Here is a 12,622-nt window from a genome sequence, read left to right as displayed (position 1 = left end):
CTATTATTCATTCATTTTTAGGCTAGTTATTTCATCATACTACCCTGAGGCCTTTTAAATCACCCCAGCTGGGTGTGTGTGCACCATCTGGGTGGACTGTGAAGTGGTTTTGGGTGGTGTGTGTAGTAAGACAGTGTGCATTTTGGAAGATAAATGTCCTGCCTATGTAAAAGGGAGTGCCAATGGTGGGACAAGAGAAGGGGGTTGAGATAACATGGCATGCACTTTTAGGGGTAGATCCTAGACCAGTGCTAAGGCTCACATTGTCCCCTCAACCAAACCAAACTAGCCCTAAATGTGCACTTTCTTACTTACACGAGACCTCAGTCCGACGCTTAGATAACACACTCGTGCGTCTGGCACACCACAGTGGGAGTGAATGTGCTTTATCACAGACGGGTGAAGTGCTGAACCATGTGTCCAGCAGGCCTGCTCATCTATCTGCTGCAACTGCACCCAACAATTGATGTCACTTTCACAAAACAGCCAAAGACAAAGCCAGATAACTAAGTCCAACTTTTCCCCACCCTCCGGCGTCCATTCATTTTACAGCCAGGCAGTTAATTGGACAGTATGTCGATCAGGAATGTGTCTCCTACATAATGCATTTCCAACGTTTACCAAAGGGACCTTCAGTTGCTGTTTGTTTAGCTCTGTGTTATTTGTCTGTGTTAATGAATGGATGATCCTAACCTATGACCTCACATGAGCTATTTCAAACCCGTTTGAGGAGAGACGATGTCGTGCTTCACAAAGTTAAGCTAAAAAGCAGAGACGTGAAAACAAAAAGTGACCTCGGCACAGGGGGTGAGAGTGCGTGCTGGGTTTCCTGGACCTACAGTAAATGAAGTTGCTGTGATGTCAGCTATTCGTTTAAAGCAACTTATCTGTATTTACTTCCTATTCTTGTTGTTTTTGTGTCTGATGCGGTTAGTGATAAACTGACATCGCAGTTTCTGAGCGGCCAAATGGCAACCAACATGACATGCAGTAAAATGATACTGTTGAATGTAAATGTGGAGGCAATTAATGAACAATATGTTTATGAACAAGATTAAGAGCCATGCTAACAGCTCTATAAGTCTGTACTTAGGCACAGCAGTGCTTAGAGCTACATACTAACAGCTCTATGAGTCTGTAGCTACTTAGACACAGCAGGGTTTTGAGCTACATGCTAACATTGTCATGCAAACAGCTTCATACGGTTGCAGGTACTTGCACAGCAGTGCTTTGAGCTGGGCCTACATGCTAACGTCATCATGCTAACAGCTACTGTAGAAACATGGCTGAGCAACATGGCGGACTCCGTGAAGAGGACCCGCTCCCTATGTAGATATGAAGGGCTCATTCTAAGCCAATTAACACACGATTCTTAGTTTCAGGTGATTATACACAAATGAAAACATAGCTATGAATTTTATATTTCATTTCTGCCAATAAATCTTCCTAAATCCAACACACTGGACCCTTAAAGTTTGTCTGGGAACCATGAATATCTGTACAAAATTGTACAGTCCTTCTTATAGATGTGATATTTCACTTTGAACTGCTAGCGGCGAAAAGGTCAGGGAATCACCAAAGTCATTAGGATTCATCCTCTGGGGACCATGAATGTAATTAGTTTAGCAGGTTTTGGACATAAGTTTAAATCAAAGTAAAATTAAAAGTGTCAATGACACTATTGGAACAGTCAATAGAATACATTATCTGGGGAACATGAATGTTTGTACAAAATTACAGGCAACCCATCCAACAGTTGTTGAAATGTTTCATTCTGGACCAAAGTGGTGGACCGACCAACTGACTCTGCCACCTCTAGAGCAAAACCCCCAAAAATACATATTCATTGCATACCAGCATTTAAGGTTTCAAAAAAAGGCAGTTTTATTGCAGTTTTAAATAACACAACGTATCCCAACTCTCAACAACACTGCATGAGATTGCAATTTACATGATGGTAAATGATAAAAGTAAAAGTATGTCATGAAATTAAAAAGCCCCAAAAAAATCAAAAGACACACACGCACGTTGCACATTCACGATTTCACTCCTGCTCAAACTACGCTATCAAGCCAGGTTTGTAGAAAAGACAATGAAAACATTCATTCTGCATAGTCATAATGCTATTTGCATTTGTATGCAACAGTCTGTTTTTTTATGTTCACATTGTACTGGCTCTGCAAACCTTTGTAGCCTGACAGGTCTTTAGTGTTGCATCCTAAAATCTGCGTCTAACCTACTGTATTGATTGAATAAGGCTGTCATTTATCCTAATATCATAAAGCTGCTTCTGTTAATTTCCAAATAATCTTCATCATAAAACCCTCTTAACTCAGCACAGTACAAGCCTCTCTTTCCATCTCTCTTATATCTAATATAATATGGCATAACATTTTTTCTGTTCCCTAAAAGGTTATAACAGCTCCTCCACCCTGCACTGCCAGTATTATGCAGGAGGCAGAATAAGATACACTGACAGACTGATAAGACACAGACAAATGGACAAGTACAGACATACAGGAACAACCCTATAGTGATGAATGTGACCAGTACGGACGTGACTGTAATTGCACAAAATCAAGCATCATGACGTAAGAGAGGTCAAACTTGAACCAGTTGTTTGCATTCCAGGAGGCTTAATCATGTCAAGACAATTAAAGACAGTGAGACTGCAGGAAGCTGTCAGGCAGTACAACAGCTATTCCTGCATCTTTGTTGGACAGTCCCAGACAGGGAGGCTACTCTTTCACAAAATGCTTAACAGGTGTAAGTTGAGACTCAGAGCGTAAAGGTAAAGGGACTCACGTAAGGAGCACACAAAAGACAGCATTTGTCCACCTCCCAAAAGTAGTCTCTTTGTATTCATGTTGAATTGTCTCAGTGTCAGTTAAGTGGTTGGCAGTGTTTCTTTGGCGCCCCCTAGCTGGGAGAGAGGGCAGGACTGTTCTCTGTGCTGATGTTGACCAGGCACTCGCTGGACTTGAGGCTAGCCAGAGACTTGCAGCTTGGGAGGGACGCCAAGGACCCACACAGGCCCATCATGGAGGGGGTGTAGTCCTTGTCTGGAGGGGTGACACAGATATACAAAGGGAGGGTCAATTCAAATGTGTGTGTGTTTGCTCATTTAAAGCTGCAGTGGGTAGAAATGGAGCAAATATGATTAAATAAAGTTATTTTTATAAAACGGTCACTATATCTTGACAGTAGTGCATGAGACAGCTAATCTGAAAAAAATTGGCCAAAGTCTCTTTAAAGCCTGAAAACAGAGCCATGAGGAGGTGCAGAAGTCTAGTTTTCTCTCAGAACACTTGAATTACAATATGCTGAGAGGTTATTATGGATTTTTTGCCCAATGATTCCAAGAAATTGTTGCCTACTGCAGGTTTAATATCTTATGAGAACATAGTGTGTAAAATGTCACCTGTGCACCAGGCTCCATTATGTTTCCCCTCAATCCTCTGGGAGTCTGAATCCAGGCTGATTTCCACTGACAGCAGCTCTGTGCTGGGGAAACTCCTCCTACAGGTCAACAGAAGGACACATTCAGCAGTTAAATACAGCAGAGAGCTGCCAGGCAGGCATGAAAATTGTGGGGGTTTTATTTATTTATTGATTGTAGTAAAAATCGGCATGTATTAAATTTACAGTGTTGATTGTTAAATTAAAAATATGCAAATATACCGTATATTTCTGTTGTTATGGACCCTGGAGTATGCCACTGGAAAAAATTATAGACATTTGAAGTTGCTATTAGAGCTGAAACGATTTATCGATCACTCAATTGACTGAAAATTGCTGGGCAACTATTTTGATAATAAACGAAATGTCATTTTTTTAGTTGCGTTTATGGTTGCTAGGTTTAAATTGACCTATTATGAATTAATTAATTAAAATAGAATTTAAATTATGAACTAAAAATAAAAAGTTCAGTAAATTTCCAATATCATAAAATCATATCTTAAAAAAATATTTTTAATTATAATTAAATTTTTTAAATGTAATCACTAAATGAATTAAAAAAATATGTTTAAGTTTAATGTTTTTTATCCAATTTAGTGGGCCTAATGTGTCATATTTAAAAATGTGCTTGTTTCCTGCTAAATTTACAGTTTCTATTTTATAATTGCTCCAATTTAAAGATGTATTGATAAGCAGTGTGCTGCCTAAAAATGAAATGTAATCCAACTCACAGAACAGTAGTAGTAGCTCTGATTGGCCAGACCCCTGCTAACACATAGCAGCATAATAGCTTTTTTAAATTGATCAATATATTAATTGATTATAATTAAAACCGTAAAGGTCTATAATTATTCCAATGGCATGTTCCATATCGTGACAAATATTAGATTAAAAAACATGCAAACATATTGTATATAGGCATATGTATAAAATATACCTATGCAATAGGTGCAAAACACTATATCAATGAGTAGCACATGTACTGTTAGTTATATGTTACATGTATATAATGTATGTGCACATAAAATTCAAATAACAATTTGGAGAATCAGGAATTAGCCGTATTGCATGCCACATCATTATCAAAAATATTCTCTTCTATGAAAAAGCATGTTTCTCTTTGCAATTATCGCCACAAAGACACAAAAATGCATCATCTATAACAAACCTGCGGAACAGTTTGACGTCGTCTTGGCTGTTGTATGGCTGGAGCGTCGGCCACTGGTTGACCAAAGGGATTGGGAGGTTTTTGGCCAGGTGGTTGGAGTCACATGGAATCAAGCTTGTCCTGACAAACATGAGGATACAATACATTACTGAGAAGCAATCAAATCCAGGCCTGTGGTACAGACACGTCAACACCATGTCAACTAACGGTGGGACGCTGCCCTCTGTCTGCATCACTCACAGCTGCTCCTGAAGCTCCAGGACGATGACCTCCAGCTCCTTCTTCTCCTGTGTGCTGTGGCTCTGTAGCTCCTCCAGTCGGCCCTTTAGCCTCTTGTTCTCTGTTTCTGTGTTCTTCAGCTGGGACTCACGCAGGCGCACAAGCTCCTCCAGGTAACCCTGACAACGCACATCCACACTGAGTGAAAGGAAATATCCACCCTAGGATACTCATAGAAGACCATCTGAGATTCTCACAATTTCTTCTAGCAATACTATTATTTCAAAACACAAAAAGATGGCTGCACACCTTTTGAGCGTTGACGATCTTGAACCGCTGCTCCATCTTGCGACACTTTGTGCTCCAGCTCTCCTCGTCAGTGAGCAGGGGGATGTAGGGGTGTTCAGGGACGCTGTCGTCGCTTAAGCTGCTGTCAACACTCTGTTGATCGTCGTCATCACTCAGGTAATCATAGCTACAACAAGAGCAGACCAATTATTTATTTTCAAGCACTCAGAATGTTTTGAAATGTATATAAGTAAATGTATTGTCATTCCACGTTTTTAAAGAGGACCTAGTATGCTCATTTTAATTTTTACTTATATTTTGGGTTTCTATTATAAAGTTTAAAATTCTGTTTGAGCTCCTGCCTTTAATTTGATTGAAACACATTTTTTGACTCCTTTTATAATTTTAGATATTCATAATTTTTTTAAAGATATGAGTTTATGATAGGAAATATTAATTGGAAATTTACTGAACTTTTTAAAATTTCTTTAAAGTTCATAATGTAAATTATGCTTTTATTTTAATTATAATAATAATATAATGATTTAATTATTGGTATATTTAAACCAAGCAACCATAAATGCGACTAACAATAATTTTCATTATTGATTAACCTGCCAAATAGTTCCTCAATTAATCATTTTGTCCATAAAATGTTGGATAACAGTGAAAAATGGCCATTATAATATAATAATATATAATATGATAAGCAGTCCAAAATCTAAAAGATATTCAATTTACTATATTACATGACAAAGGAAAATCGTACAACATTTGGGAAGCTGAAACCTATAAATTTTTGGCATTTTTTATTAAAAAAATGAGAATTAATTGATTATCAAAATAGTTGCCCTTAAATTTTCAGTCGATTGAGTAATCGATTAATCGTTAACCTTTAAATTTAGGTTTTAAGCCCCCCCCTACTGAAAATCGCAGTCTGCTCTGATTGGTCAGCTGGTCCACTCTGTTGTTATTGGTCAACCAAACCAAGCTCTTCGGACCCCGCTCCAGCTCCGCTCTAACTAGCTTTGTGTGAGGCCGTGCCAAACCAGCCGCTGGGCAGGTGTTATGCAAATGTGTAATTTGGTGACATCACCACGTTGCGGAAGAAAAGGCGGGTCTTCAATCAAGACGTTTCAGGCAGTTCAGGATCAGTGTTTCTTTAGGGGAGAGTAACTCCCTTTGGTGTGGACTTTGGGTTTTGTAACTTTGCAGACCTTTTACATGCACAAAAAAACTATAAAACGCACTAAAGGAAAGGGAAAAAGCATAATAGGTCCTCTTTAAGGTCTGAGGGGATTAAATTCACTGTGACAAAGCTTTTTCAATACAGTGTCAATGAACATACCTTTGTGTGAATTTCAAGTACGGTGTGTAGTCAATCACGGCAGAAGATTTCCCATCCAAGGCCTCCCCTTTCAGACAGAAACTATGGAGGAGAAACCACACAGACATAAGACAAAAACACTATACATACCCATCTAAAACAGTATAAAGGTCAAGTCGCCTCACCTAAAGTCTATGGCTCCGAGACCTATGAGCATCCCTGTTAGGACTGTTGCTTCCTCTCTTAACACGATGGCTCCCTCTGCGTAGAACCTCCTAAAGCACAGAGACAAATACAAGCAGGTGGGAACATGGTTCCAGTAGGGACAGGGTGATACTACTGTACAGTTAGGTGTATGTGGCCTCTAACCTGGTCGTCCTGCTGTCCCTCAGAGCAGTAGCGATGTATTCAGACAACCTCTTCTCCATTAGAGCTACTCTTATCCAGGCTCGCCCCTGAAGGAGTCGCAAAGGGTTAAGAAATTAACTTAAATTTCTTCTTCATTTTTTAAAAAGTTTTTCTTTTTTAAATACTTTAATGCAGGAATTAACATAAATTCACATTTGCTTACACATGTATGATGTTGTTCATGCTTATATCATTCCTAAAATGTTTATATATATATATATATTATAATGAAAAAGTGAAATTGATAGTAAATTTGAAAAAAAGGAATAAAAACAAGGAAAAGATTAAAGGATTACAGAACAGAAAAAATAAATAAATAAATTAAAATAAATAAATAAAAAATGTAGTAGACTAGAATGATGGTGCACATACATATGCATATATACATATATATACAAAGACATACATACAACTATATATACATACACCTGTACATACTCTGGAAAAAGGTTTTCTATTATGATTATTACTGTAAGTGTAGATAGGACATGCCTTGGCTCGTGAGGTGCCGATGTTCTCCATGCTCTCGATGCTGCTGATGCAGCTGTTGGGGATTTTAGCGCAGGCCAGACGGACGTAGTCCCAATAACTCCTCTGACCATCAAACCAGCTGCCAGAGCCTAAAAAGACAGACAGAGGGTAAAAGAGGTGCTGCACCACAGCCGATATGAGAAAAGTAAAGCGTTGTTAAAGCATGTAAACATGTTCTAGTAGAAACCCAAAATACAAGTATGCACCTGAAAATGAGCATAACAGGTCCTCTTTAATATTGACAAAATTAGTATGTAAACCTGTATTGTCCTCTAAAAATCCATTATCAATAACAATTTCAATATACTTGTTTGTTTTGATGCCAGATTCCACTTATTGTTCAGTGGTTTTTTTTTTGTTTCTTTAACATGCAGTTAATCCCAGACAAATTCCCTGTAGGTTCATTACCTTTGAAACGGTGGCTGAGGATGTGTTCAAGGATGGCTGCGAAATTGATGAACTCCTCAGAGGAATCATCGATGGGCTCGGCTGTATATTTCTCCAACAGCGTCTTTACAGAAAACCTACAGAGAGAGAGAGAGAAAGAGAAAGAGAAGTTTTAAGCAAAGAGTTTGGTTGCCAGTAACAAAGTCATCATGGGAATAGATTAGTCAGGGAACAGATTACTGGATTATGGCTTTCTTTGTTTCAGTTTATTGTAGGAGGAACACCTCGTCGATCAAACTATAATTCAACTTTTTGGAATCTCTACAGGATAATAAAAATCACATAAATCCGAATTTAGTGAAAGAAAGTCAATGATAATAAAATCTGTAAAATGGATCAAATCAGAAGCAACTGAATCAGAAATACACACTATGTTCATCCCATATGTTTGTTTGCTGATTTCTGCCCACAGTCAAGCTGTGGTATCCATTTCCGGCTGACTCACCCATTTACTGTGAGGAAGACGTTTATATCGAGCTCTCAGGAAGCCCCGACAACTCCACTTAACTGGAAAGATTGAATGTATGACTCTCTAGTCTGATGTAATACCTTCATTGTTATAAGGATGTCTGCTCTTGTGATGCACTTTGTTGTAGCCTATGTAATACATTTTGAGTACATGAATAAACTGGGAAATCAAAATCAGCCAAATGACGCATTTTATATCGTAGAACAAAATGTTAAAATCTCTTAAGTTTGTGTTAACCACAGACCCTATTTCAGGCTTCTAACTAAAAACCCATTTAAAAAACATTGACTTCAAGACGAGGGAACCGGAAGTGCTAAAATGCTAACTCATTTCTGGGTTTTATCATTCCTGTAACACTCTATTGCCATCCCTAAATGGCTAGCATGACTAAATATTTCAAAATGACTAATGGATTCTAGTGTGACAACGTACCTGCATAATTAAAGGGGTCGACCTCCTGCCATAATATATAAACCCCCATGTTGTTTATTTTAGGCAACATTATCCTTCTGCTGAGATGACCACTCCACTAAATATTTTCCTGGAGACTAAATAATTCAGCAGATCTATTTGCTGCAAGAACACCTGCCAAATGCTATTTGTCCAGTGACAAGGAGACATGGTGGCAGGGGCCATATGGACCACAGAAACCCTGGTCGACATCACCTCTGCTGTAGATGGAGAGACGCTATTTCTGATATACGTAGATAGTAAAACATATCTGGGCATTTTACAGTCAGTTTGCGTGGTGCGTGTGTGTCCGTAAGACAATGCTTTTCCTAACATAGCCATTGAGGCAAGTGATTTCACTCCCCATTGTTCCCGAGGCAACAATGTCTCATTCAGCTGCTCTGGATGTGACCAGATACTGGACAATAATTGGCCGACTATCCTCAAAACCAACACAATCCCCCCGTGTTTTCACTGTATTACAGACAGCAGGGACGTGACATGACCCAGATATGTCTCAGCAGAGGTGCAGTCTAGTTCACCTTCACCAGATGTCTGAATATGTGTGTTTGTTTAACAGTTCTACATACAGTATGACCAGATCATAATGTGTGACTGGACATGTGACTGGAGTCCACATGTCCAGTCTGCGGACTCCAGTCACACGACTCGGGCTTAAAACAGACCCATGAAACAGAGTTATTTGATGACTGAATTTACAACGTGACTTTGACTTTAACATCAATGACTTGAATCTTGTGCAGAACGAGCAGCATATTCAGAGACGTGAAGCCAGTGGTTTAGACATTTAATGTGCTTTGGTAGGAATGATTGTAGCATTATGTCAAGATTTCTTCTTGAAAGTGTCTTACATTGATAATCTTTGTATGAAAAAGAGGTTATTTAATCTGAATTAGATCCTGTTTATATTGTCTGTATATATTTATTGCCAAGTTCAGTGGCACTTGTTTAGTTTTGACAAAAGCGTAAATCTAATTTAATCCCTCATTACAGTGTGGTTCACATCTGTTTCATAGCTATAAACCTGCAAGAACGTTTTTTTTTGGCCTCGGGTGCAGCGGAAACAAGCTGTGAAAACAACATTGACATTTATCACCTTTTCAGATGATATATGCAAACAGGAATATTAGCATGAATTTAGAGTCATGTTTCGGGCCACCTGACAAATGTAAGTCCAATATTCACTCTCCTTTTAGCTCTGATTTTGGTCTCCACCACCTCCTGAGGGTAATATCTGGCTTGTTAGCTGCTAAATGCTCCACTATAATCACCAGCTACGGTCGCTAACTGTGTCTGTCTGCTGTTTGGTGCTGAGCAGGTAGCATAGAGTTGTTTTTAGAGCTATTTAGCTGATAACAGCTGCCTGTGCCTACGACATTATGAGCCGTAATGGTAGTGTCCACAGGATCCGTTCTTTCCACGCTTCCCATTCATTGTCTATGTAAGCAGCAGTGCAATGCATTCTGGTAGCGTGGCGGCGCGATTCGAGAGACGGGGTGTCACGTTGGCTGCTCCACATTTGCATAAAGTTGAGGTCTGGGCTACTTTATGCAAATCAGGGTCGCCGGATGCGACTCAACGCCTCTGGAAACTCCTGGGAAACTTTAAAACTAGCAACTGCATGGCTTATTTCTCGCATAAAATGTTTTCAGAAACACATTTGGGTGAACTATTTTCATAATAAAAGGAGAAAAGTTTCCAAACGAGCCGACATGTTGGTTCCGGTTTGAAAGCTGGGAGTAGCAACCCTCGAGGGAAAGCGTTCGTCCAATCAGGTGCCTAGTGCCTAGTGCCTAGTGGCAGCCCATCAAGAGTCCAATGCTGGGAAGCGAGACGATGCCTCGGGTCCAAAAACACCCCATGTACCAATAGAGTGAACCGAAACAGTAAAGTTGTGGGCGGAAAAAAACAAAACAATGAGCTGAAAGGTGCTAAAACGCTCCAGGAAACTGCAAAGTCTCCGTGGGTTCGGACCCCCTTTCACATAACACATCAGTTGATCCAAAGTTATTATAAAGAAAATATTGATTATAGCAGCTTTAAATGTGCTGCCAATGACTGTAACTGTGTTTATAGCATGCAGGCCTACAGTATCTTTATGTTTTATTGTTTAAGCTCTGGCAAAGGGCATTTTAAATGCAAACCTCCATCCAAAACCCCCACAAAGTCCAATCAGGACTTAATATACAGGCCTCAGTTGCCTCCCTGTAACTGGGTCCCTGGGGTGCCAGCTAGTCCTTGCCCCAGGAAGGTTGTCGTCATAGCAACAGAGATGACACTGCTAAACTCACCCAGAAAGGCCAGCCTGTCTGTGGGTTGTGTATATATATTAAATAAAATAGTAATTGTATTGAAAGGTCGTTAATGAACATGCAGGCTTTCGTGTCCGTTACAGGCCCACTGAGTTTATTATAAGGACTTATTATAAGGATGACGTCAGCGCGCCTGAATATCATCAGGACCAATTTTGTTGTGATTAAACAGACACATTAAAACATTCATACCAGAGCAGTTTAAACACTGACCTGCAGACGGTGATGAGGTTTTTTCGCTCCACAGCCACATTACGAACCGACGCTCTTTTCGACTCATCTCCATCCATGGCCATCGCTGCCTGCCCACAGCCGGGCTCCATCCAGGAGGAGGAGGATGAGGAGGCAGCCCTGATATGAAAGGACCCCTCCCTGTCCTGTCTGTCCACCACCGGTCCTCCTCATCCACTGCTGGACACCAGAGAGGAGGCTATTGCTGCTGCTGCTGCCTGCACAGCTGGACACACAGCTGGAGACATCAGATACACCGAGACATGCACTGTGTTGTTTTTATTATTACTCTTATACACAGAGGACTAGATTACATGTACTCGCTCTCTCGCTCTCTCTCTCTCTCTCTCTCTCTCTCTCTCTCTGAGTCTCCACCCATTTTGTGACGTCACCATGACGTCACTGGATCAGCTCTCATCATGCACCGAACATGACGAATCAAGTCAGTGGTTTTGAGTGACACATGAACACTTTTTTTTACAGCAGTTATTGCTTTACAATATTATTATGCAAATGAAACGTATTTGCAATAAGCTAAATAAATATATAATATCCTTCCTGCAGCTGTCAGACTCCACGACCAGCACTGCTCCCAGTAGACCACTTTTACTTATACTTACACACCAAAAACTGACAATAACCTTTTTAATCTTGCCTTAATTTGATTTGCACCCTGACTGACAGCCAGCCACCCCCACCCCTCTCAAGCGCACACACACAGCCACATGATATTGATCTTGCCCAGTTATGTTGGCTTTTTTAAAGTTTTCTTTCTTTCTTTCTTTATTTGTTTATTTGTTTATTTATTTCTTTTTTCTTTCTTTAATTTATTTTTCTCTCCATTTTGTTTTATCCATATTTCATTTTATTTTATTTTGTTATGAGGAAAAGGAAGAAAAAAAAAAAAAGGAAAAATGTATGTATGTATAAAAAAAACAACAAAACAACAACTCCTAAACTGGCCGGGTATGAGCCATGGTGCCTCAACACCAACTGGGCTCCTCCATCTCCTCTCTCCTCCCTCCAATGATTTCCTATGGATAGACGACAATAACCTGATATTTTCAGGTGGAATTTCATTTAATTCTCACTGTGCAATATCCTTTTCCACTTGTGCAATTTTGTTAACAGTCTGTTTATTGTCAATACTGTATATACTGCTCCTATTTTTATACTTTTTTACTGTGTTAGCTGATGCATCTTGTTTTTTGCACTATCCCCTTTGCTGCTGTACACTGCAAATTTCCCCACTGCGGGACTAATAAAGGAATATCTTATCTTATCTTATCTTA

General features: G+C 39.6%; 1 protein-coding gene across 1 annotated transcript; it reads right to left on the bottom strand.

Moving 5' to 3' along the window:
• Positions 1-1,859: 1,859 nt before the first annotated feature.
• On the bottom strand, positions 1,860-11,579 carry rundc3ab (RUN domain containing 3Ab). The gene is made up of 11 exons (XM_037753890.1): positions 11,313-11,579; positions 7,809-7,924; positions 7,362-7,489; positions 6,831-6,916; positions 6,647-6,736; positions 6,483-6,563; positions 5,156-5,321; positions 4,868-5,025; positions 4,628-4,747; positions 3,422-3,519; positions 1,860-3,062 (listed from the first exon to the last, which is right to left on the bottom strand). Exons 1-11 carry the CDS (start codon positions 11,420-11,422, stop codon positions 2,920-2,922), a joined length of 1,296 nt encoding a protein of 431 aa, XP_037609818.1. The 5' UTR covers positions 11,423-11,579; the 3' UTR covers positions 1,860-2,919.
• Positions 11,580-12,622: the final 1,043 nt, after the last annotated feature.

Source organism: Sebastes umbrosus, chromosome 20, assembly GCF_015220745.1.
Source record: "Sebastes umbrosus isolate fSebUmb1 chromosome 20, fSebUmb1.pri, whole genome shotgun sequence".
In the NCBI taxonomy this organism is placed as follows: Eukaryota; Metazoa; Chordata; class Actinopteri; order Perciformes; family Sebastidae; genus Sebastes; species Sebastes umbrosus.
The sequence above is the reverse complement of the archived record's forward strand: the minus strand, read 5'-3'. Positions and strand labels throughout refer to the sequence as shown.

Coding starts and splice junctions, on each gene's coding strand:
- rundc3ab (XM_037753890.1), bottom strand. CDS start 11,422: ATGGAGCCCGGCTGTGGGCAGGCAGCGATGGCCATGGATGGAGATGAG. Junction 6,917..7,361: donor TCGGCACCTCACGAGCCAAG/GCATGTCCTATC, acceptor CGACTCCTTCAG/GGGCGAGCCTGGATAAGAGT. Junction 6,737..6,830: donor AGGGACAGCAGGACGACCAG/GTTAGAGGCCAC, acceptor TCTGTGCTTTAG/GAGGTTCTACGCAGAGGGAG.